This window comes from Hippocampus guttulatus, chromosome 3 (genome assembly GCF_054856545.1).
Source record: "Hippocampus guttulatus isolate MCC_2025c chromosome 3, RoL_Hgut_1.0, whole genome shotgun sequence".
Lineage (NCBI taxonomy): Eukaryota > Metazoa > Chordata > Actinopteri > Syngnathiformes > Syngnathidae > Hippocampus > Hippocampus guttulatus.
The window spans coordinates 18,400,421-18,422,500 of record NC_141263.1 but is presented as its reverse complement, the minus strand read 5'-3'; the positions used below and the strand labels follow the sequence as shown (position 1 = coordinate 18,422,500).

Sequence of the window (22,080 nt, the reverse complement as noted above, 5' to 3'; positions counted from 1 at the left end):
GCTGTTTGTTTGACAGAAAAGTTACACAAATGACCCTCTTTCTTGAATTACTTGCATTGATCATTTAGATACTAAATAATTCATTGAGTATGTGTCGTCAGGTAAGAGATGAATCCTGTAATTCAACCCGAAAAGAGATTTTTGCCGCGGTGCACTGATCCAACAACCAGACCACATAGTTTCTCGTCTACTCGGTGCTGGCTAAAGTGGGAAGCACACTGCACGAGGACAGTCGTCGGCAGAAGGGAAGCACACGAGCACACCTCTGAGTGCGCCACGGAAATTGGGACAGAGCCAAAAAAAGAAGGAAGACTTGGGGAATCACAAGCAACTTTTTTTTTTCCTCCGCAGTTAAAAACGGGAATGTGGTCAAGCTACATTTTTTGTTTTCATTTTTTTTTGTTGCTATTTTAAAAATGTGTTGTTTGCAATAAAATGTCTTATGTTAGAATTGCAATCTGTCTATTTACAATTTACAATGTTAACGAAGGCTGAGAAAATAGCCCCTAAGGTTGAATGATGTTTGCGAGCAATGTTAGAGATGGACTACACACTTTACTTCTCAGCTGCCAGCTGCTCTAATAGGTTGGATAAACATTTGGCATTCTTATCCAGCTTTGCAAATGACATACATATATATTATTATTTTTAAATCTCCAACTGGTAAAGCTATAAGGAGTGATCAAATCTTATTGTGGCTTAAGGTTGTAATTCAAGAAAATACAATTTTGCAAATGCAAAGTGAATGAATAACGTATACTACATGCTGTGCCTTTTGTTTTGATCGTTGTCACTTAGACTGATTGCACTTTAAGAAATTAAAAGTTTGAAAACAGGGGGTGTGAAAGCAAACCAGGCAAAATCAGTGCGCGCCAGTATGATCATGATTTGTTTTAGCACCATTTTCCGCAGCTTAAATACGCATTCGCTTATTTCTGGCACACTTCCACCAAGCGCTACAATTCAGTCGAAACGTCAGAGTCAAACAGATATGAGGAATTAAGCTGCCTTTGCTTTTTAGACCGAACAAAAATGAGATATTGCTGCAACTGCGGGTGATTTTAAACACCATTCAGATGAGAACATGACATCAACACCATCTTCCCTCTCTATGCTTGTGTTTTAGTGAAACACGTCGGCGGCACAATGAAGTCTGGGGACTTACTGTGCTGAAAAAAAAACATCAATGATGCATTGATTAATCGACGTTGTCTCGACTTTAATCACATTGTCGATTATGAAAAAATATCTTCAGTTGTTCCACCCCTAATACAGAATAGCAATCCGGAAGAAAGATGGACAAATTCCGACTGGGAAGGCAGTGCAAAGGATTGACACCTTTCCACTTGGTACCAACTAGTGATATTGTACCTAAAGGGCAGAGCTCGATAAAATTTAGTCTTTTGATTAGTTGACAGAAAACAATCCGGGCTTGAGCGGGAAAAACCCAAAAGCCGTATTTTCTCAAACAGAACAAAAACGACTTCCGTCATCATCCGTTTACTGTTCCTCTGAGTTGTTGAATTCATTGGCTGGTTTCACTCTTGTTATGTCGCACTATTTTTATGCAGCCTATAAATCACACCAAAACAGGTTTATGGTTCCAAACAGAAGTGAAGTGTAGCACTTGGTGGAAACATGGCTTTTAACGGTCCCCGTGGTATTTTTTTTACTTGGCTTTGGAGAAAATGTTGACAAGTTGCAAATATAGTATATGTTCAAAGTTAAATGAAGCTAACACTGCTTTGTGGTCACGCTCATCATAATCTGACTCCATGCTACAATGTCATGACTGCTATGGATAGTTAAGATGAAGTGTTTGGTTCACAAAAGAGAACAAAAGCTACATATTCTTCCTAAAGCCCGTCTTTGCACTCTCTTGTCAATGCATTCTTGCTCGGAAGCTCCGAAGATAAACTTTGATTTGTTAATACATGATAAGTCGTTATATTTATACATACATGATAACCACTGAGTGTTGTCAAGCTGGTAGAGGAAAGTGTGTTTTGGGGTTAAAGGAGACAAAGAAAAACAAAGCTGCTGTTATACATCATATACAGGGTGTCTGTTATTATTTACAAGCCTAGTATTGGTACTTTATGACAATAATTTTGAGATAGAAGCCAAGAACGGAAAATAAAGCAATGCTTCAGTCACCTTCTGTCCTGACAGTGGCGAGGTCACAAGTGCGGAACATCTGCTCTGAGGCCATCTTGTTCAGATGATCTTGTGGAGCTTCTGAAGGAAGCTCAGCAAGGGAGGGAAGCACTGAGGCGCCACTTGACTGTCTCAATGGCACATTCAAAGAGTGAAATATGTGTGAGGTGGTGAGCTGCGCGGAGCTGAAAGTACTGCAGACTGACAAACACAAGTGGACAATATGAGCAGTTGTTGGATCTTGCCACTTTTGCACTGCATGCTACCAACTAAGCTCCCATGGCTTTCATGATTAATAAAATGTGCACGTGAGGTGCAGGCATGAGATATATTTTGTATTTGGGGTTGCCATCTTCAACCTGAAATAGCTGTATTTCTGCGTGTGTGTCACTTTAAAAGGTCGGGCTGACCGGTGAGTGATGTGGGAGTCAGCGAATGGGAGTGGAAAGTTAGCTGTCGTGAGCTCAGATTTGCGACAGGTTGTTAATCGGCTAAAGGTTACCTGCCTGGGTGTCAGATGTGGCTGTAGCAGCTCTTGTTTGAAAGTGCTTATTACGTGTTTATTTAGCTACAGTTTGTTCAATAAAACAATTGAGAGTGCACCGATGGATGTGTCTATCCTTGACTGCATGGTGGCATTACAATAGGTTCTAACTCGTGGTTGTAGGCTATATCCAGTTGGCTAATATTGTGACTCGCACTTTGTTGCCTTCTTTTTTTTAAGTGCAAAACTATCCCAAACCACACACATTCCCTAAATTCCTGGAATTAAATTTGTCCCCTTTGTTAGCCTGTCTCGTTTCGACTGAAGGCTTTGGTGCTTGTTCAATGCATGTTTCAATGCAATGTGGATTCTGTATTTGGTCACAGAAGTAGTTTGAAGCAGAATAGTGAGCCGAGCTGGTACAATGCAGTGGAAAAATGACATTTTTTTTCTCTTAAATTCATCAATTGCAAGTCTGAAAAGATTTTGAGCTTTAACAAGTGTCAACAGGTCGTAAGCTGGTGAGTTTTTCGGGAAGCAGGTCCTAAAATTTGCAAGTGCTGACAGCAACCAATTCCAACTTCAATCCTTGAACGCGTCTGCTCCCTGCTGGTTATCAGCACAAGTAGACCACTTATGAATTATTAATAGACGAGAACAACAGCCCAGGGCCTCAGAATTATATATTGTTATGTGATATATTAAGAAAAAAAAGTAAAAGAATTTGGGGTAATGGCATAAAGTTGCTGGCATCCGCTGAATGCAAGTGTTCCATCTTTTGACAGGCAAATCTTCTCACCGTCTTCTTTTTCCATCCAAATGTCAATGTACACATCATGTGTTTACAAATGTCTTTGATACTTCTTTAGGTTTTTTTCCCTTTATCTTCTCAAACACTTAAAAAATTATATGATGGGGAGCAAGGGGGAAAAGTCTCATCAGTCCTCTGAACTTCTGTTCAATGTGTCCTCATTTGAGCACGATCCGATTAGTAATATCATTAAATGCATATGTGATTGCCGTTGTCTGTGTTTTTGCACACAACAATAACAACAGCAGGAAGTGTCTTCTTTTCCCTTAAGAGGGGACAGCATCATATCAGTCATCTCCCACCTACCAACATAAAAGAGGTCAACAACCTTTTCCTTCAAATCTTAGACAGCAGAGGTTTAAGGTAAGACGAGCATCTTACTTGTTTAGTCATAGTGGGCCTACTGAAAGGGAAATATTATCATGTGTTTTTGGGCGCGTGCGTGAATGTGTTTGTGTGTGTGTGTGTGTGTGTGTGTGTGTAAAACATGGGAAGTTGCTTGGACTTTGCGCCCTCACACTTTAGCCTCGAGCAGCTCCAGGAACAGTTTGTGCATGGGCACTTTGCCGTCCTGCTTGATGCTGTAGAAGTGCTGCACAGCCTTGGTGGAGGTCTGACGGAGCAGTGGCAGGGTCATGAGCAGTTTGCCCGTCCGCCGGGGGTCCTCCTGGTGCTGGGAAGCCTCGTAGTCCTGCAGGGCCTCGTGGAGCACGTCCTGGAGCTTCTGCACCGCATCCACGTCTTCGATATGCATGGAGTCTGACGCGCAAACGAAAATGATTTTTCATATTATCCGACATGTTGGAACTGTGTATAAACGTGACTGTGTTTTCAGAGCAGCTGGTAGACTCAATATGATCGAAAGATATATTAATTTTGTAATATATACAGTATATATATATATATATAGAGAGAGAGATAGATAGATAGATAGATAGATAGATAGATAGATAGATAGATAGATAGATAGATAGATAGATAGATAGATAGATAGATAGATAGATAGATACACACACACACACACACACACACACACACACACACACACACACACACACACGGTATCCATCTATTTTCTGTACAGGATGAGTTGTAGCCTATTCCAACTGACTTTGGGCTAGAGGTGGGGTACACACCAGCCAAATGCCTGGCACACACAATCATTCACACTGTCACACACTCACTACATCTCTAACAATGTCGAGTTACCCCAAAAAGTATGTATTTTGGTAATTGCATTTGAATTGAAAACATCAGTGGGTGTACTACATACAGTGAAAGCCAGTGCACTTTGAACATGCATTTGTTTTCGAGACACGTGTTATCTGGCACCTTAATACAAAAAAAAAAAACCCCTCATGGTGGCTTTTTAGATTCAGAGCTTGTACGAGTGTGTGTCTTTAAAAGTGTGGAGCAGTGGGCGTGATGAATGAACAGACGCACAGACAGGTGGGCGTAGTCCAAAAAAGATGGAGTTGTAGGATGATGAAGAGATTTGGGAACACCTAAAGTGTGTGTGTGAGTGTGTGTGTGTGTGTGCGCGCACTCAGACACACATGTAATCCCTCTTGTAGGTGGCATGTTGTACTTGAGCATATGTGGCAGTGTGCAGGCTGCGAATGTCCCTCAATGATAATGCTCCATCGTGGCCCTTTGGGGAGGCCAAGTCTTAATGTGAGCTGGCCTTTAGCTCCCAACCTCTGATCAATGGATCTGATCAATGGCTACATGCATGTTAAATAATAATCACAAGGCAACTGCTGATCCATAATACCCCCCCCCCCCCCCCACACACACACACACAATGGGAATGTTGGTAGTTAGTGTGACTGAAAAAAATATATTGGACTTGCCTGCCCAATATCCGAAATCCTTATATTCCAAAATATTGACCAATAATTAGTTTAGATTGATACTGTCAGCGAGGACCACAATGTTTGTTCTTGAGGTTGAGCATAAATTTGTGTGTTGTTTGCCTTAGCCTTTAGAGTACAATATAGTTTTGATGGATTGCAATAAATACTGAGGCAGTCACAGATGTCATATATACACAAAGCTGGATCTATAGAGTGTAATGCATGTATCAGTATGCAAGAGCAGACCACTCGGATTTGTCCTATAAGGATCAATAGAAAATTCAGCTTGCATCCCGTCAAACATTTTCAGTTTATAAAGGACGGGGGCAGTCCAATCTTAGCTTTTAATTTACTAGATCATGAGTAGCTTTATTCGCATGACAATACAATAGATTTATAACACGTTGTTTTCTTTCTCTTTCACTGAAAATGTGAATTGCTAAATATCCAAAACACAAATAAACACAGCTAGATTAACTCAATGCAGGTGTAATTAATGTTGTGTGTTTAGTGTTTTGCCTTCTAGTCATGGCTACTGCTATACACTCACAAGCTAAACGGCACAACTTAATGAGCGGTAGATGTTAAACCACAACACGGAACACAATGCGCGCGCATACACACACGTGCACACACATGCCTCCTGTTTCCCATGGCTAGTTGAAGTGTCTTTACATGTGGGGCACGTTAGCTAACATTTCTTAAGGCTTGGCTTCATTAATGCGGATGATTAGCATCCCGTGAATTAATTAATGTCCGTGCCCTTCAAAATGCTAATGCTAGTGCTCTGTTGTCTTGACGAGCACTTGGAAAGATGTGCCTGCGATGTAAAGTTCGTGTGATTCACAGATATTTTTCTTAAGAGTGATTGGCATCTTAAATAAAATACATCATTATGACATTAACGTGTTGAAGTTATTCTGATACTGCTGTATTCATTTGTAGTGTCTAATATAGTGAAATAAATGATGGGCAGTACCAAGACTTGTCTTTTGTCATTTTATGCCACGCATTAAAGAGAAGTGCATGGATAAGAGCACCTTTCAGGTGCGCTACACAGTTTTTTGGATTAACGGAGCAGCAGTGAGGGCACCTCAAGGGGACTCATAATCATTACAATTGTTTTCGGATACAGGGAACTGTGTTTACAGGAAGGGACTTGGGTATTAACTGATCACATACAGCAGCCTGTTTTGTTAAATTTTCATTTAACTTTTTTATTATTATTTTTTTCCCCTGTAGGAAAACAATTCTCAAGTGAATTTGTGTGCAGTTTTGTCACATTCATGTGTACACATGTAAGTGGTGCATAGGTTTTAATTCATGTCACCATGCTCAAAAGAAATGCCATCAGTCCATTCCAGGCTTGGAGAAAAATACGCCACAAATGTTTGTAGTGTGGTTTTTACTTAGAAAATTAGCACGTTATAATATTGTACTTCATGAAATTCTACACTAGTGACATAATTGAATAAAGTGTACAGATATTAAACTTTTTTATGCTTCAACTCAATAGACATTTGCTGCTCCTTACTGTGCACGGGCCTTTGCCACCTGGGGGGAATTGAATAGATTCATAAAAAGCCCGGAGAGGATGCTGACGGCAGACAGTTCAGTAAGCTGTCCATTTACAAAGTGGAAAAATTATATTTTTGGGGGGAGGGGTCAGAGGGAAGAACATGAAACTATCTGTATATAAATTTTAAAAACTATCTGTTAGGCTGGACGGCTGGATGCCCCCTTCTTTAATATTGATGCCCCAAGGAATTTTTCATTGAGGAGGGGGTGGGGCCAGGATGCTTGACATGTGTCTGGGGTATTATAACTGTCTATCGGCCCGGGGCCACCAGCCCTTCAACCACCCCCCCCCCCCCACCCCTTTGCACGCCGCTAATCCACAAACCAATGAGATGTCTCCACACACACACACACACAGTAGGCACAGCCAACACAGTGCCACATAAACCAACCCGGAAACAAGGTCAATATTTCTGCATGTTAGTATGAACTCTATAAATATGCATGCATATTTGCAATGATTCTAATTTTAAATTTCAGGAACATTAGACCAGCATCAAATCTGTATTTCACGACAATTTAATTGGGATGTTCAAAAGTGTGCATGTGAGTGGCAGATTTGGGATGTCAGTGCATTGATGGTGTCAGGATTAGAACAAAAGGCCCCTCCCTCGTCATTCAAAGCTCCCTCCATTGCATCTCCCATTTAAACACATTGTATTGACAGTTCCCCCTTGTAATTAAAGGGTACTGAAGAGCTGGCCGCCATCCAAGACAAAGTTCAAAAGACGGGTCATTGGAGGGGAGGGGCGAGGTGCATGCCTGTGTGTGCATGTGTGTGCATGTGTGTGTGTGTGTGTGTGTGTGTGTGTGTGTGTGTGTGTGTGTGTGTGAGTGACTATTCGTGTGTGTCAGTCAGCTGTCGATGCAGCCGGACACATCAGAGAGGGGCCTTTATCGACAGACTTTGAGCCCCAATGATTTCACCTTATTTAACAGGCATCTAAAGAGATGACTATGCTAATTATAAAAGGGATGGCCATCACGTGTGTGTGTGTGGGGGGGGGGGGTGTAAATGATTTTACACCTCCATTTGTGTGGAAGTGTGAGTCATGCCTGTTCGGATCAAGAGAATTGAAAGGAGTTCTTTTGGCTCCGTTTAAATGAGTCCCTCAGGAATGGAGATTCCTGGGATTAACTCTTTGTGCACTTCACAAAAACACACACACATGCATAGTTTTTATCCAACCTGAGTTAGCCAGCGCGATGGCCTTCAGAGTGACAAATTCCTCCTTATCCAGCTTCATCGTTTTGTACTTCTTGACCAGCTGCAGGATGGCGTTGTTCAAGTCCAGGAGTCCAGCCAGCTTTGACTGGTCCTCGTCCATGATGTAGTCCTCGGCGTACACCAGCTAGTGCCACAATCACAAAACGCCAGGTTGACAATAACCAGGAACCCTTCCGTCAATGTTTAAGCAGAGCCAGAATACAGAGAGCGATACAAACCTTGTCTTCGAAAGACAGCGAGCGGTACACGACGCGCAGGATCAAGATCTCCATCCATGCGCTCTGCAGTAGACTCATCTGGTCTGCTAGAGACAGTGTGGAGAAACCTGGCAAAGAGCATAATAAGTCCAACATTAGATCATTTGAAGATGAGCAAAACTATTATTGGTCATATGTGGGACCAGAGGCCTAGCCAGAAATGAAACATATGTACTGTATTGTACAGTACTACATCAATATTGAGTGACATACACAAGTCCAAATTAGAAATACTGCTGATTTTTATATTTCAGTATGAGTATGAGGCAGCACAGTGTAATCGTGACTAGTATGTCTGCCTCTCAGTTCTGCATGGGTTTTCTTCAGGTGCTCTAGCTTCTGCCCACTTTCCAAAAATATACATGTCAAGTTTTTGAAGCAACAAACTTGCCCATAGGTGTGAATATGTGAATATTGCCAATCTGTGCCCTATGGTTGATAAACCTCCAGTCCAAGGTGTAGTTCATGTGAAGATGCCTTTGGATAAAACAAGTTGTTTGTCAGAGCTATCCATCCATCCATCCATCCATCCATCCATCCATCCATTTTTTGAACTGCTTATCCTCAGAAGGGTCGCGGGGCGTGCTGGAGGCTATCCCAGCTGTCTTCGGGCACTGAACTAGTTGCCAGCCAATCGCAGGGCACACATCGCCGAACAACCATCCGTGCTCACAATCACACCCAGGGACAATTTAGAGATGTTCCGTGAAATAACCATTCATGTTTTTGGAATGTGGGAGGAAACCAGAGTACCTAGGGAAAGCCCACGCAGGCACGGAGAGAACATGCAAACTCCGGAAGGCCGGAGCCGCAATCAAACCCTGCACCTGTGCACTGTGAGGCCGATGTGCTAACCAGTCAACCACTGTCAGGGCTATTATAATGAAATTGAATTACAGTATTGTACAGAGAACTTTTGTATGAAACAGCATACACTTTCCCCCTTGGCAAATAATTCCAAATTGAAAATAAAAGATCTTGTGTTCGTGGACAAGATCAAAAATGGTTTCTCCTTCCTGTGTGCCTTCCTCGCTGCATCTATCCAGTTGTCCATAGGATTCCTCCACCTCCTCCTCATCTGCTTGCTTGTCCTCCCTCCCTCGCCCGTGCCCAGGGTTGTCCTCTGGGGACAGGTAAGCCTTATCTCCCCCTGACACAACTTGCCTGGATCAATGTTGCCCATCGCTGCTGCACCCCTCAAACAAGGTCTCTCATTGCAGCCGTGCCTTCAGATTTCTTCTTTTCTTCAATGACAACCCACTCAGTTTGTAATTGCCTATTCACAACGTTGACAAAAGTATTGGGACACCATGCCATTACATCACTGAGGAGTTAAAATGCATTCATTTTCTACATGAGTTGGAGCTTATCACAACTAACTTTGGGTACACCCTGGACTGGTTGCCAGTCAATCCACATTCGCACCTACATAACATTTTGTCCTGATTGGTCCAATGCAACGTTTCACTGCTCTCTCTCTCTCCCCCTTCCCTGTTAATGGAACACATGCCCACTCACACTTTCCTCACAGCTGTCGTCACCCCACACACCTGTCCAGTCACACCTGCGCCAGAGTGTGTGTGTACGCTGCATGTGTGTGCGTGCAAGTTTTCATAAGCGAGGTGGCCCATGTGAGCGCACCTGTCAGACTGCTCCACAGAACTCCACTATGTGTCCGTCCGTGTGTGTGTGTATGTTTTGGATGCACATCCTGCCAGGAGGAGCGCACAGATGAGAAGGAAGATATTTCCTCAACATCTGCTGCCGTGCGCCTCCTCTCGAGACGGGAGAGTACGTGCCAGCGTATGCGTGTTTGTGTGCATGTACACGTGTGTGTGTGTGTTCAAGGGGGTTTCTTATCTCTTAGTGTGTTGATGGCTTTTAGCAGACGTCTCATTTTGTCCAGGTTGCAGGCTATTGTTGTTTGAAACATGCTCCAATTCATTCCATCTACAACTATTGACATCCCAAGATCACTCTCACACACACACACACACACACACACACACACACACACACACACGCACTTTCATACAGTAAATACAGCGAAATACATATAGACCGATACAGTGAAAGGGGGATTCCCAGCGCCAAATGGCAGTGACCTCAACCTATTATGTAATCAAACAGGATTGGACAGAGCGGGGGTCACCAACGCGGTGCTCTAAAGGACCATATGAGTAGCCCACAGGCCTGTTCTAAAAATAGCTCATTGTGATTTTCTTGGAATTTTGTAGAAGCGATCATCTGAAAGTGAGAACACTGGCTAAGATTCATATAACAATAAACTGTTACCTTTTAATATTTATTTGTGTCATATTACTAGTCACCTGCAAATTTTAACTTACTTTCACCTTGAGGATCCCGTGCTGTACCCTGGCCAATGGCAGAGCAAAGGATGTTTTTCTCTCTTTGGCCCAATTGTAAATCCATCGACCTTGCTACTAGCCTCAACCTAGCTAGCGCTAAGTTAGTTTGTCTCTCAGGTCTGGTCAAGTTTGAAAACTCCCTTCCGTTTGTTGCTAGCAGTCCATTCGCTGACCAACAGCGGAGAGGTTAGCTGGCCAAATATTCTCATAACTACATGTTGGCGTCAGCGCCCATGTAGTGCGTACGTAGCTTTTACGCACATGCACTGCACACATATTTATGGCAAACATAAGGAGACGGGAGGTGCCACACAAGCATTCTTTACTGACAACAATATTTGATGACACGTTCCGACCAATAACTCTGATTCAGCTTTCATTTTTAACGAGTAAGCCGCTACGCAATTCAACTCACCACCGATTCAAGCACAGCCCGAGCACGTAAACACACTCTGCCATCAACAAATGTCCCTTCTGATTCCATCTGATATGCACACATGCACACTTACTCCAGTATAAAGGGAAACACCCATAATTAAAAGCCTCATGATTAATTTATCGAGGCCAAGTGCAGCATTTCTTTTCAAAGTGCATCAATGATTTTTATCTGGTTGAGGCACTTCCTGCGCTTGTTCCTGTGCAACAATACACGTGCCAGTGAGAATGTGCAGAAGGTGTTGTCTCATCAGCATGTTTTCAATCTGTGAGCAACTACACTGTTAGTGTCTGTGTGTGTGTGTGTATTCTGGTGTGCAAATGTGAGCCCCCCCCCCCCCCCCACCTCGCCCCCCATTCGCTCCTCACTAGCCTGTCTGCGGCGTTCAGCCATCCAATGCCTCTTATCTGTCTGATTAATAGGTGGCCAGCTTCAGGACAAATTAATTAACAGATAACGCCATCTCGCAACCCCCCCGCCCCCTCGTTCCTCAACCCCTGCCTCCTTCTCATGAAGCGATCGATACGGCAGAAGAAAAGAAACATCAATGGGAATTTAGTGCTGATGATGGAGAGAGAGAGAGCGGTATTGACAGAGCGAGAGCACCAAGATGAGTGAGGGAAGAGAAAGTAAAACTAGGTGGAGGGAGGTGGGATGAAGGGTGGAGAACCTTTTTTTTTTCTTCATACCTGTGATTTCAGTGGACAAAAGGGGCTTCCTTATTTGACTCCAATTACATTCGCTTTCTGCTCGTTGTTGATAAGGCATCTCGTGCTGTGTTTGTGGACGTGCTCGTTCGGTAACGACATACAATCGGTCTTTTAATTAACCCTTCGCAATGATGTTGGAGCCTGCTGATGTTATATGTTGAATTGACAACATAATTTATCAAGATTCCACGAGTTAACAACCACCGGATACTTGGAAAAAAAATTTCAATAATATTAAAAACGACAAAAAAACAAACAAACCCGAGCAAAAATAAATACCTAAAATGAAATATGGCGGCCCGGTGGTCCAGTGGTTAGCGCGTCAATCTGACAGTGCAGAGGTACCAGGTTCAGTCCTGTCTCTGGCCTCCCTGTGTGGAGTTCGCATGTTCTTCCCGGGCCTGCGTAGGTTTTCTCCGGGTACTCCGGTTTCCTCCCCCATTCCAAAAATAAGCATGACAGGCTGATTGAACACTCCAAATTGTCCCTAGGTGTGAGGGTGAGCTCGGATGGGTGTTCGTATTTGTGTGCCCTGCGACTGGCTGACAACCGGTTCAGGGTGTCCCCCGCCTACTGCCCGAAGACGGCTGGGATAGGCTCAAGCACCCCCCGCGACCCTTGTGAGGATAAAGCGGATCGGAAAATGAATGAATGAATGAAATAAAATATTTGTAGGCTGTGTTGCCCTGTTGGCCAGACATTTTACTGCTCCAGAGTCACGACAGGAGACGAGTTGAAAATCTATTGTCAAGTTCAGTGGAAGACGAGTTGTCCAAAGCACATGATTCCCGATTTGTCATCTTCAAGCAGAAAACGTTGCTGCAGACCAGTAAAATAGATTAGTCGATTAGTCGGTTCAACCCGCAGCAGGAATTTACATTGTGAGCTTATGCAGAGCATAAAAGATTGCAGAGGTAGCATCTGAAGAGACCATCAATAACATTTTTGTTATCTTTACCAACGTAATAATGATCATTTTAAATTGACACAGCCAGAGAGCTATTCATTTAACAATATGCTTATTTTTATGTTCATAGTTTGTAAAACCAATATTGACAGTTTATATTGACAGCGTCATATTATTTGGCCCGCACAAGGGCGAAAAGGGTAACCACAATATTCGAAACTCTTGTTGCTTCGGCGATGACGGCTCAAAGAGTAAGTGCTCATGTGTGTAAATTGTACGTGTGTGTGTGTGTGTGTGTGTGTGCGTGCGCGTGATGGGGTGACAGAAAGAGGCTGAAGTGCAGTCACGCAGACTTAACCTCCACCACTCGCTCTGACAGGCTCTTTTCTTTCTTCCTCCTCTCTCCTCGATCAAATACAAACACACACACACAAATACACACACACACACACATACACTCACACACGTGCGCGCGAGCATAGAAAAACACACAAACACAAGTAGATTCCCCAGCCAGCCTGCGGCCTGTTTGTCCGCCAAATGAGTCCTGACTGCACGTTTACACCCGAGACCGCACAACAGCCTGGCAGACACACACACGCGCACACACACATTCAGGATAGCCCTCTCTCATGCCCCAATTGCCACACAAATTCACCAACATTTGTTTTCTTGTGCTTTCAGGGCAAATGAGAACCAGTGAGGACTGCGTGTGAAGCTTCTAAGTACCTGTGTGTGCGCCACATGTTAGTGTGTGCGCTTGTGTGATGTTGTATGTGCACGTTTGTGCATGGGCAATAGCTGGGGCATCCAAGAAGGCGATGGTGTGAGCATTCAGGAATGTGACAGGTGTGAAAACAGGCTGCAATGGTGATCTGGTCCCGATTATTAACACGTGAATTAATGTCGCCAAATTTGACACTTGGAGGACATTTTAATGCATTACAAGAACCCCAAAGGAAACTGACAAAGACCCAGTATCAATCAGTTTATAAATCCAAAACTTGAATGTCACTCAGTAGAGAGCAGAAAACGTCAACAAGATTGAACTGAAGTGTTAACATAAGAGACAAAGACATTTTTGTTCATTGTTGGCTTGAAACACTAATGACAGAAAGAGAAGCACACCTTGACTGTACATAAGATGATGGGCTGCACCATTTGTATTCTGATGCTATGGGACCTTTCATCAGAAAACTAGCACTGTAATTTATTGTACCGAGAAGAAAATACAGTACAATTAAATCAAATGTAAAGGATTGAAGCGATTTCACACATCAATGCTTATTGATGTTGAGCCCATCCTGGTGTGTGTGGCTTGGCCACGAGGAGCAGTATAATACAGACATAAATATCACTGGCGGTGGGCCGGAACCACCTTTGTCAGAGTGTGGTAAATTTCATATTTTTTCCCCCACAAATTTACACTGTTGGTCTGTCCACAAGTGTGGGGGTTATTTTTGACAAATGACAAACCAATGTAAAGTGTTGAGAAAATGGCTTGCTGTCTTTGCACATTGTTCCACAGTTGTCACTGGGTGGTACCACCGCACTACGGTTCACTTACATTACGAAATGTCCTTCCGTACTTATTTGTCATATCCTTGTTTATGATGACATTAATGCAGCGTGTTATACCGGAGACAAATTCCTTGTGTGTTCTACATACTTGGCCAAAATTCTGATTCTAGTTGAAGAAACGTGCTGTTTTTGGGGTCTCCTAAAAAGGGCCGATTTTGGAGGCACGAGGATTTAAACTTCTCCCGGGAATATCATTTTACAGCTTGGCCTATTTTTGGAAGAGGTTTTATTTTAATTATCTGCTGCTTGTTGTGAAGCTCGTTGCCACCATTTTGCGCTCGTCATTCAAATTTTTGATCAGAGCTCAAGACAAAAAAAATCTGCTAATTGATGGCTCTTATTTCGAAAAAGTTATAAATTGAAGCTCAAACTTGCGGCTGTGAAAATAGTCTTTTTGCTTCTGCTCTAAGCCGTGGTAATATATATATATATATATATATATATATATATTAATATTAGCTTTGATCCGACAGTCCTAGTTTATGAATGTATTAAAATATACATAGCTCCTTCGATAGAAGCACCCATTTTTATGTCAAATCTTTTATTTTGTACAGCTTGATGTAAAATGGATGTTCTGCTATATAAAAACAGAGTCATTGCAGTTCCTGGTTTCCATGTGAAGAAAAAAAGGTAACAAATATTCATAAGTATATAAAGACATCCTGCCTTGGAGCATCTTCTCTGCGCTAACAATGACACTGAGCTGTGTGCTATTAGAGTGCAGCCTCGGGATACAAGAACACAAAAGTCCATCAGACTGTCTGAACAATGACGCAGTGGAGATTCACGCAGTTATCGGTGGCGTCGAAATGCGATTCACACATTGTCACACAAATGGAACACAATCCAACCAAAGGGAATTCACATGAAGCAGATGGAAGGGTGAACTGGCCAAAATAGGAGCAATGCTTCAAGCTCAGCCAAAAAGTGCAACAGCATGAGCGGTGTCAATGTTCCCCACAATTTAGTTGGAATTTTGCCAAAACATAACCAATATTTTGGAATCGTCATGATCTCTATAATAAATTTGAAGTAGTTTACCCATAATCTAAGAAGGGTAGAATTGGGACGTGCCTCCTTATGTTGCCCCGTGATACGAGTCCACAGGTCGTGTTCCGCAAGGAACAGCTTTTGAAGTCCACTGCGATCGAGATTGCATTCAGACTTGTGAAGTTCCCAACAGTCGGCGGCACACTGTCACCCTGTATGCGTGTGCAAGTCTGCATTGCACACCATGGTGCACGGCGACACTTCGCTTTCTCTCATATTACTTCCTTATATGTGTTTGTGTTTGAATTGGCTTTAGCGGATTGTTGTCGTACGATGTGGAACGAGAGCAGGTTCGCCCTGAGTGCTCAGTTATTTCAGGGCAAGCGTGTATGTGTGTGTGTGTACCTCAAACTGTTTGGTACCATAAGGCCAGACGCCAGCCCAAATGAACACGGACCCCCTGTGATCGCTTTGGCCAAGACCAAACAAACAAAGTCCCCGCACGCGCACACACACACACACACACACACACACACACACACACACGCACACACACTACTCACCAGCTGACCCAATTATACAGAGATGCGCAACGAGATGGAAACAAATCTTCCCAGAGAACCAGTTAATTTAGAGGGGTGTAAGTAACACACCCGCACACCTACAGACACCCTAACTCACAGACATACACGCATGCATACGGCCCTCAGGTTGTGCAGTTTGAAATGCAAGCCAACGATTAGATTTTCGGGTTGCACAAAGCATTTTGTTATTCCAAAAGAAGACACGGCCTCAATAAGGAGAGGAGAAGAATGTGAGAAGAGTATAATCATGAATTCAGACTTCTTCTTTTCGAACATGTACGCGACTGTATGTTAGGTAGGCACATTGTCACCAAAGACAGTATTAAACGCTCTTGTTATGCTCTTTTGTTGTTTTTAAGTAACGTTTTGTTTTGAAAAGAAGTCAGCAGATTCACAACTTGAGCTTTCAGACCATGGAGTTTAGTTTTTATGTTTGAGAGTGCTCAATGTATTTGTACACTTGTGTGAGTATTGAGAAAGTTAATAAGCAGATGTGCAAAGTGCATCCCCAATGAAATCACCCTCCAAACACATCATGCTAACACTGCGGGACATTATTGTTTTCTGCCGGATGAGCCAAGTCGAAGGTGTGGCAGGCGGAACATAAAATGAGACAATATGGTTATCTGTGTGATCAGAAAGTGGTTTGGTTTATTCCTATGCACGCAAAGGAAAAAGAGCAACGCAATATAACAGTCCATGCAGGAATAAAAAAAATGAAGCATTCTGTCAGGCTATAGCTGAGGCCAAAATGACAAACAAAAGCACATCTAACTTTGCACAGCGAAATATAATCAACGTTAGAATATTGCCTTTCATACAATTATTATGATTATTTTTTTGTCTGTACAGTTAATAAAAAAAGTGAGAGGTAAAAAGATGAACAGGTAAGGTTCTGGTCTACTCTGATGATAAAATGACTTTCGGAGGAACATTGAGAGAAAAGTGACACCACATCAGTCACTTTTATTGCTTGGGAACACATTAATTATGTACATAATCACCTTCACCACCTCTCACATTGTTGGCTAAAATATCTTTTCTCCATTTCCTTCACCTCGCAACCCCCTCCACCACCTCTCCTTGGGCCGCACCCCCACTTTGTGTGTGTGTGCGGCCTCGGGGAGAGTGGAGCAGTCATAGGGCTGCGCTAGCCTCTAATCAGTGTGAACAGCCAGCTAATTACCAAACCCTCAGCCCTGGCTGACTGTTAATTGCATACATTAGACACCATCAGCAGCACTGGCAGATTAACACTTAAAATCTTCCCATTGCTTTAGTGGATATGAGTGTGTGTGAAACAGAGAAGAGTGTGTGTATGTGCGCGCGCGTGTCAAGTGTACTGCCTCTGTGGTTGCGGCTACTCAGATTTAATACTTAATTAGAGCCAAACTGGAGACGAGGCCACACCGAGTTGGTCGCGGTGTGCCCGGGTCGCTTCGGAGCGGGCATCGTGGATGGTCGGGGGCGAGCCCGGGGTCTCTGAGGAGACGCCAGATGGAGTGACATTAAGAGCACTGCAGTGGAGCCATTTCAAAGAATAAAATATCAATATTTACATTTTAATTACCCACTTCCAGCTGCACCGGGGCTGTGTCAAATAATGCGCGCGTGTGTGTAGGCTCGTGCCATTTGGGTCTTAGCTCTGAACAGAGACGTGAGTTCCACCTTAGTGACAATCATCCGCTCTGCTTGAGAATGAACAGACTTTTTTTTGCCATCTTGAATTCTTCTTCCATCCTCCTTTCAATGCATGCTGCTCTCTTCCTTTCATGGCTCAATGCTGATGCAGGCAGGAATGACCACTGTGTGCATGTGTGTGTGTGTGTGCATGTGTGTGTGTGTGTGTAGCTTGGATGCGTTAAGTCGTGTGTGTGTGTGTGTGTAGCTTGGATGCGTTAAGTCTCTGTGGGTCTCACACAAACTGACACTGCTGACAGACAGTTTTGGAGAAAAAAAAGAGAGCAAGAAACTGAAAAAATGTAACTCGGTCTCCGGAATAAAGGAGACATCGTCGAAAAGAAACGGATTGTCCAAAAATATATATACACTGTAAATAAAAAGAGAAGGATGCCGGCTTCAACCAAAATGTATCATATTCAAGCCACATTTTGAGTTTTTATGTCTGCTATCATTGAGATGGAATGCCACAATGAAGACTGTAACATGGTATTTTTTAAGTATTACTATACTTCCTTCAAGAGTTCTCTTAAATCACAGTTGATTTTGTTATATTATTGTTTTTAGGGTTTTAATCTACCTGGATCCTTTAAAATGCTGCAAAATATGTTTACTCCGGAAATTGTTATATAAAACCAGGGATATAGAAGCCATCCATCCATTTTCTGATCCGCTTATCCTCACAAGGGTCGCGGGGTATACTGGAGCCTATCCCAGCTGTCCTCGGGCAGGGTACAACCTGAACCAATTGCCAGCCAATCGTAGGGCACACATAGACAAACAACCATCCGCGCTCACACTCACACCTCGGGACAATTTAGAGTGTTCCATTAATCTGCCACTTATGTTTTTGGAATGTGGGAGGAAACCAAAGTACACGGAGAAAAGGTCTTTAAGGTCTTTGAAAGTGCTGTTTGGTAGCACTGTAAGTAATATCGGGATTTGCAGAATGAGCTTGCATTTAATTTTTGACTTGCCCTGACTGTTGGCCTTGCAAGCAAAATGTTTCCATATCTCACTCTGTGCCTCTTTTTCCAGAACGAACTGCAGATGAGCGCAGAAGCTTGTGGGCATTTCTATCAACAACTTTGGGGACAAGGGCACCGCTCACTATAGAATGCACTTGGAAAAAAAAAAAAGATTTTTCAGCCAATACCATTCATCTGATAATTATATGTTTGGCCCCAATTTCTGATCAGAGATTGGATAAGGATCACCCAGATTTTGTCCTAATTGTACATGGAAAGAAATGAGGGAATACGAACGTGTGTCATAAACTGCACGTCTCTCTCTCTCTCTCTCTCTCTCTCTCTCTCTCTCTCTCTCTCTCTCTCTCTCTCTCTCTCTCCCTCTCTCTCTCTCTCTCTCTCTCTCTCTCTCTCTCTCACGGGCCTCAACAGCAGAAATTGTCTGAGAGCAAATATTGGGTTATCACAACTAATGTTTGTTTATAGAGTGCAATACAATGCAATTCCTGGAAAAAATTCCACGAAAATTCATTCAAACAAAAGATGAGGCTTCTGAGAGGATTTGAGCTCAGACAGGGGTTTTAAAGCGACTCAGCTATCGATGTATCAATCTGATCTGTAATGAATTCACATTTCCCAGTTTGTTCAATTAACGGTGTTGTGGCTGCCTATTGATCGCTCGCTGGATTAACAGCTTGGAACAATTTCCTGTAATAACCTATTTTTCTGAAGAGGCCGAATCCCACAATTATCAGACAACTATTTTGGAGGCCAATCATACAATATTCTGCATTCCTGATTTGTGTGTGATTTAACTCATATGTTGTCTTCAGTTGGGTGGAAATGGATGGATGGATAGACAGATAGAGAGATGGATACATAGAAGACTTGAAAACCAGAAGAGTAAACAGCATATTTACATATGTACTGCATGTACAGATGGTACAAATCCATTTACTACAAGCAATGCAACTTGAAAGAAGTATCTGATTTGGTGGCCTTCACTGGTTTCCACAGTTTTGCTTGTAGTTAAATTTGGCTGAGTCATTTCCTTAATAAAATAGTTGTGCACATGGAATTACAAAATGTGTCTTCATATATGACTTCTCCAAAAAACTTCTCATTTGAGAAGCGCTGGTCAAACCATTTGCATGCGTGAAGAACATTTTTTGATTTTGAAAAAACAAATTCCGATGGCCTCCTCTCTACTGGTGTGGTGTCCATGTACGGGTTTATGAGGTCATGTTGATTCTATCTTCCTAATCCCCTGTAGTTTCCTATAGCGCCACAAGAACACGAACTCCACAGGGATTAATTTAGCATTCACAGATTAGAGATATGCTCTCCAATATCCTCCTCCTCCTCCTCATCATCATCATTCAGGACAAGCATGGAAGAGGAAATTCTCAACAAGGGAGGATTGAAGACAGACAAAATGAGGGAAGAGATGAAAACTGATACACGTGGAGCCTTATAAGCGCCCCGTAATGTCCTAGCTTGGAGACAAGAACATTAGGATCTCATTCCACATCCTCATCTGGGCCTGGAAAAAAAAAAAGCTCCCGTCTGAAAATCTTAATTAATTGTCCAATAGTGCTGCAGGGTCATTATGCATTGCAATAAAGAAGCGTGTAATTATGAGATTTAACAGCCATTACCATGGCCAGAAACTCATATTTCATCATCAGCAAGCAAGCCAATGCTTTGCTTCGGCTCAGTGTGTGGCTTGATGGACAGCACACAGATGCACTTGCACGCACGCACGCGCACGCACGCGCGCGCGCACACACACACACACACACACACACACACACACACACACACGCACACACACACACACACACACGTGTGTGGACTCATCATATTGACATGTCGCGTTTAGATAAACATGTCCACTCCCAATGCATGAACCTAATTTAACAAAGGTGCACGTGATCACTGAAAAGTACACCAGCGCGCGTGTGCACGCGCACACACACACAGACACAAACACACACACACAAACACACACTTACACACTCGTGCCGTCATGCGGCCTGTCGCCATCCGTTTGGGGCAGACAATGAGGCACACAGCTGTGATAGCAGCCCACAGACGAAACATCCTATCAGCATGCTTATAAGATGTGCTCAGATCGAACACAAAGAAAATGTAGAAGGTTTATGGTGCGTTATTGTCGTAAATTAGAGCGCTGGAGTGTGCCCGGGTGCCTTTATGGATGCTCGCTGGAGCCCCGCCAGCGAGTGTGCAATGCAATGCTATGTGAGGACCGATGATTCTGACCTGACTGGACCTCACCGAATACATACAGTGTTGGTTTAGACAGTGACACTTTTACTAAAGGAGGCCAGTTTGCTTTTTTCTGGTACTTTGTCACACGCGTTAACACAGTGTATGTTGATTCGGAAATTAATATCACAAAGACTTTCATGTTTGTTTGCTGTTAATTCAAAGGACTACTTAAAAACTATTCAGGTTATTGGCACAAAACTCAGGTATGAGTAGGTGAAAAATCGATCAAATTTGGGGACCCTAATCATACTAGAAATCATTTGGCTTAATTTTTCAATCAAAAATACAAAATCTAATGACAAAATATAGAGATGTTCAGGAGATGGGTGTCATGGGCTGAACAAATGATCAAATTCAAATCAGTATCATAATCTAGTAGGGCGCAAATCGCAAAGGCTGCAATTTGGGTGGAAAAAACCCCAACATCTCTGCTTCATTCACTCAGTACACAATTTATTCATTTGTTTATGGACAAGCTCAGTGCAATCGACATGTTTCCATGTCATTGTTTCATGAAACACGCGAAGCCACACTTGTTTGGTAGTTAGATGTTGTTTTGAATGCTTAAAAGACTGCGCGAGTTGAGTCAATTAACAACTCCAATTGAAATAGATGAACTGTCTTTCATATTCATTTATCGTTCATCTGCCTTGATTTTAGCATATCCCTAATCTAGAACATTTATGTATCGTAATCTGATTTTGTTTATTGTAATACAAATTAATTTATTGTTGGTGTTAGAACAATTATATGGGAAAAGAAGCTTGAAAAAAAATCATCGCATTTTAAAATTACAGTTACAATAGCGGGTTAAATAAATTGCAGTTGGATTATTTTTGAAAGTAATCAAGTGTCCAAAGGTATACATTTTACCTCATGCAAAATCCAATTCTACTGTGAAGGAAAACCTTGTACTGTATCTCCACTTCATGACAATTCACGTTCTCCTGTTCAAAGCATGGAGCGGAACAAGCAATTTTCGTCAATGGCTGCCAGAATTGTCCTTCACAACATGTCACCTCTGTAAAGCACTAATCTTCAAGAGAAGTACAGTTGAACAAACACAAGCCAGTCACCATCACTTTGTTTGAATAAACCGATTGTAAATTTCCCCAGTGTCGGACATATAAAGGGTATGTTATTAGCATTAACTGATACTTTTTCGTGCTTTTATGAAAAATGTTGGCAA

The 22,080-nt window shown here is 42.6% G+C and overlaps 1 protein-coding gene across 4 annotated transcripts in view; it reads right to left on the bottom strand.

The window, feature by feature from the left end:
* Positions 1–22,080, bottom strand: part of esrrga (estrogen-related receptor gamma a) — an 80,220-nt gene that overhangs the window by 1,345 nt on the left and 56,795 nt on the right. For all 4 annotated transcript variants that reach the window (XM_086107234.1, XM_086107231.1, XM_086107233.1 and 1 more), the window contains 3 exons: positions 8,333–8,439; positions 8,076–8,238; positions 1–4,211 (listed from right to left, as the gene is read on the bottom strand). The exon at positions 1–4,211 is cut by the window's left edge and continues 1,345 nt beyond it. In XM_086107234.1, the coding sequence (XP_085963360.1) occupies positions 3,967–4,211; positions 8,076–8,238; positions 8,333–8,439 (515 nt within the window). In that variant the 3' untranslated portion in view covers positions 1–3,966. The remainder of the gene's footprint in view (positions 4,212–8,075; positions 8,239–8,332; positions 8,440–22,080) is intronic.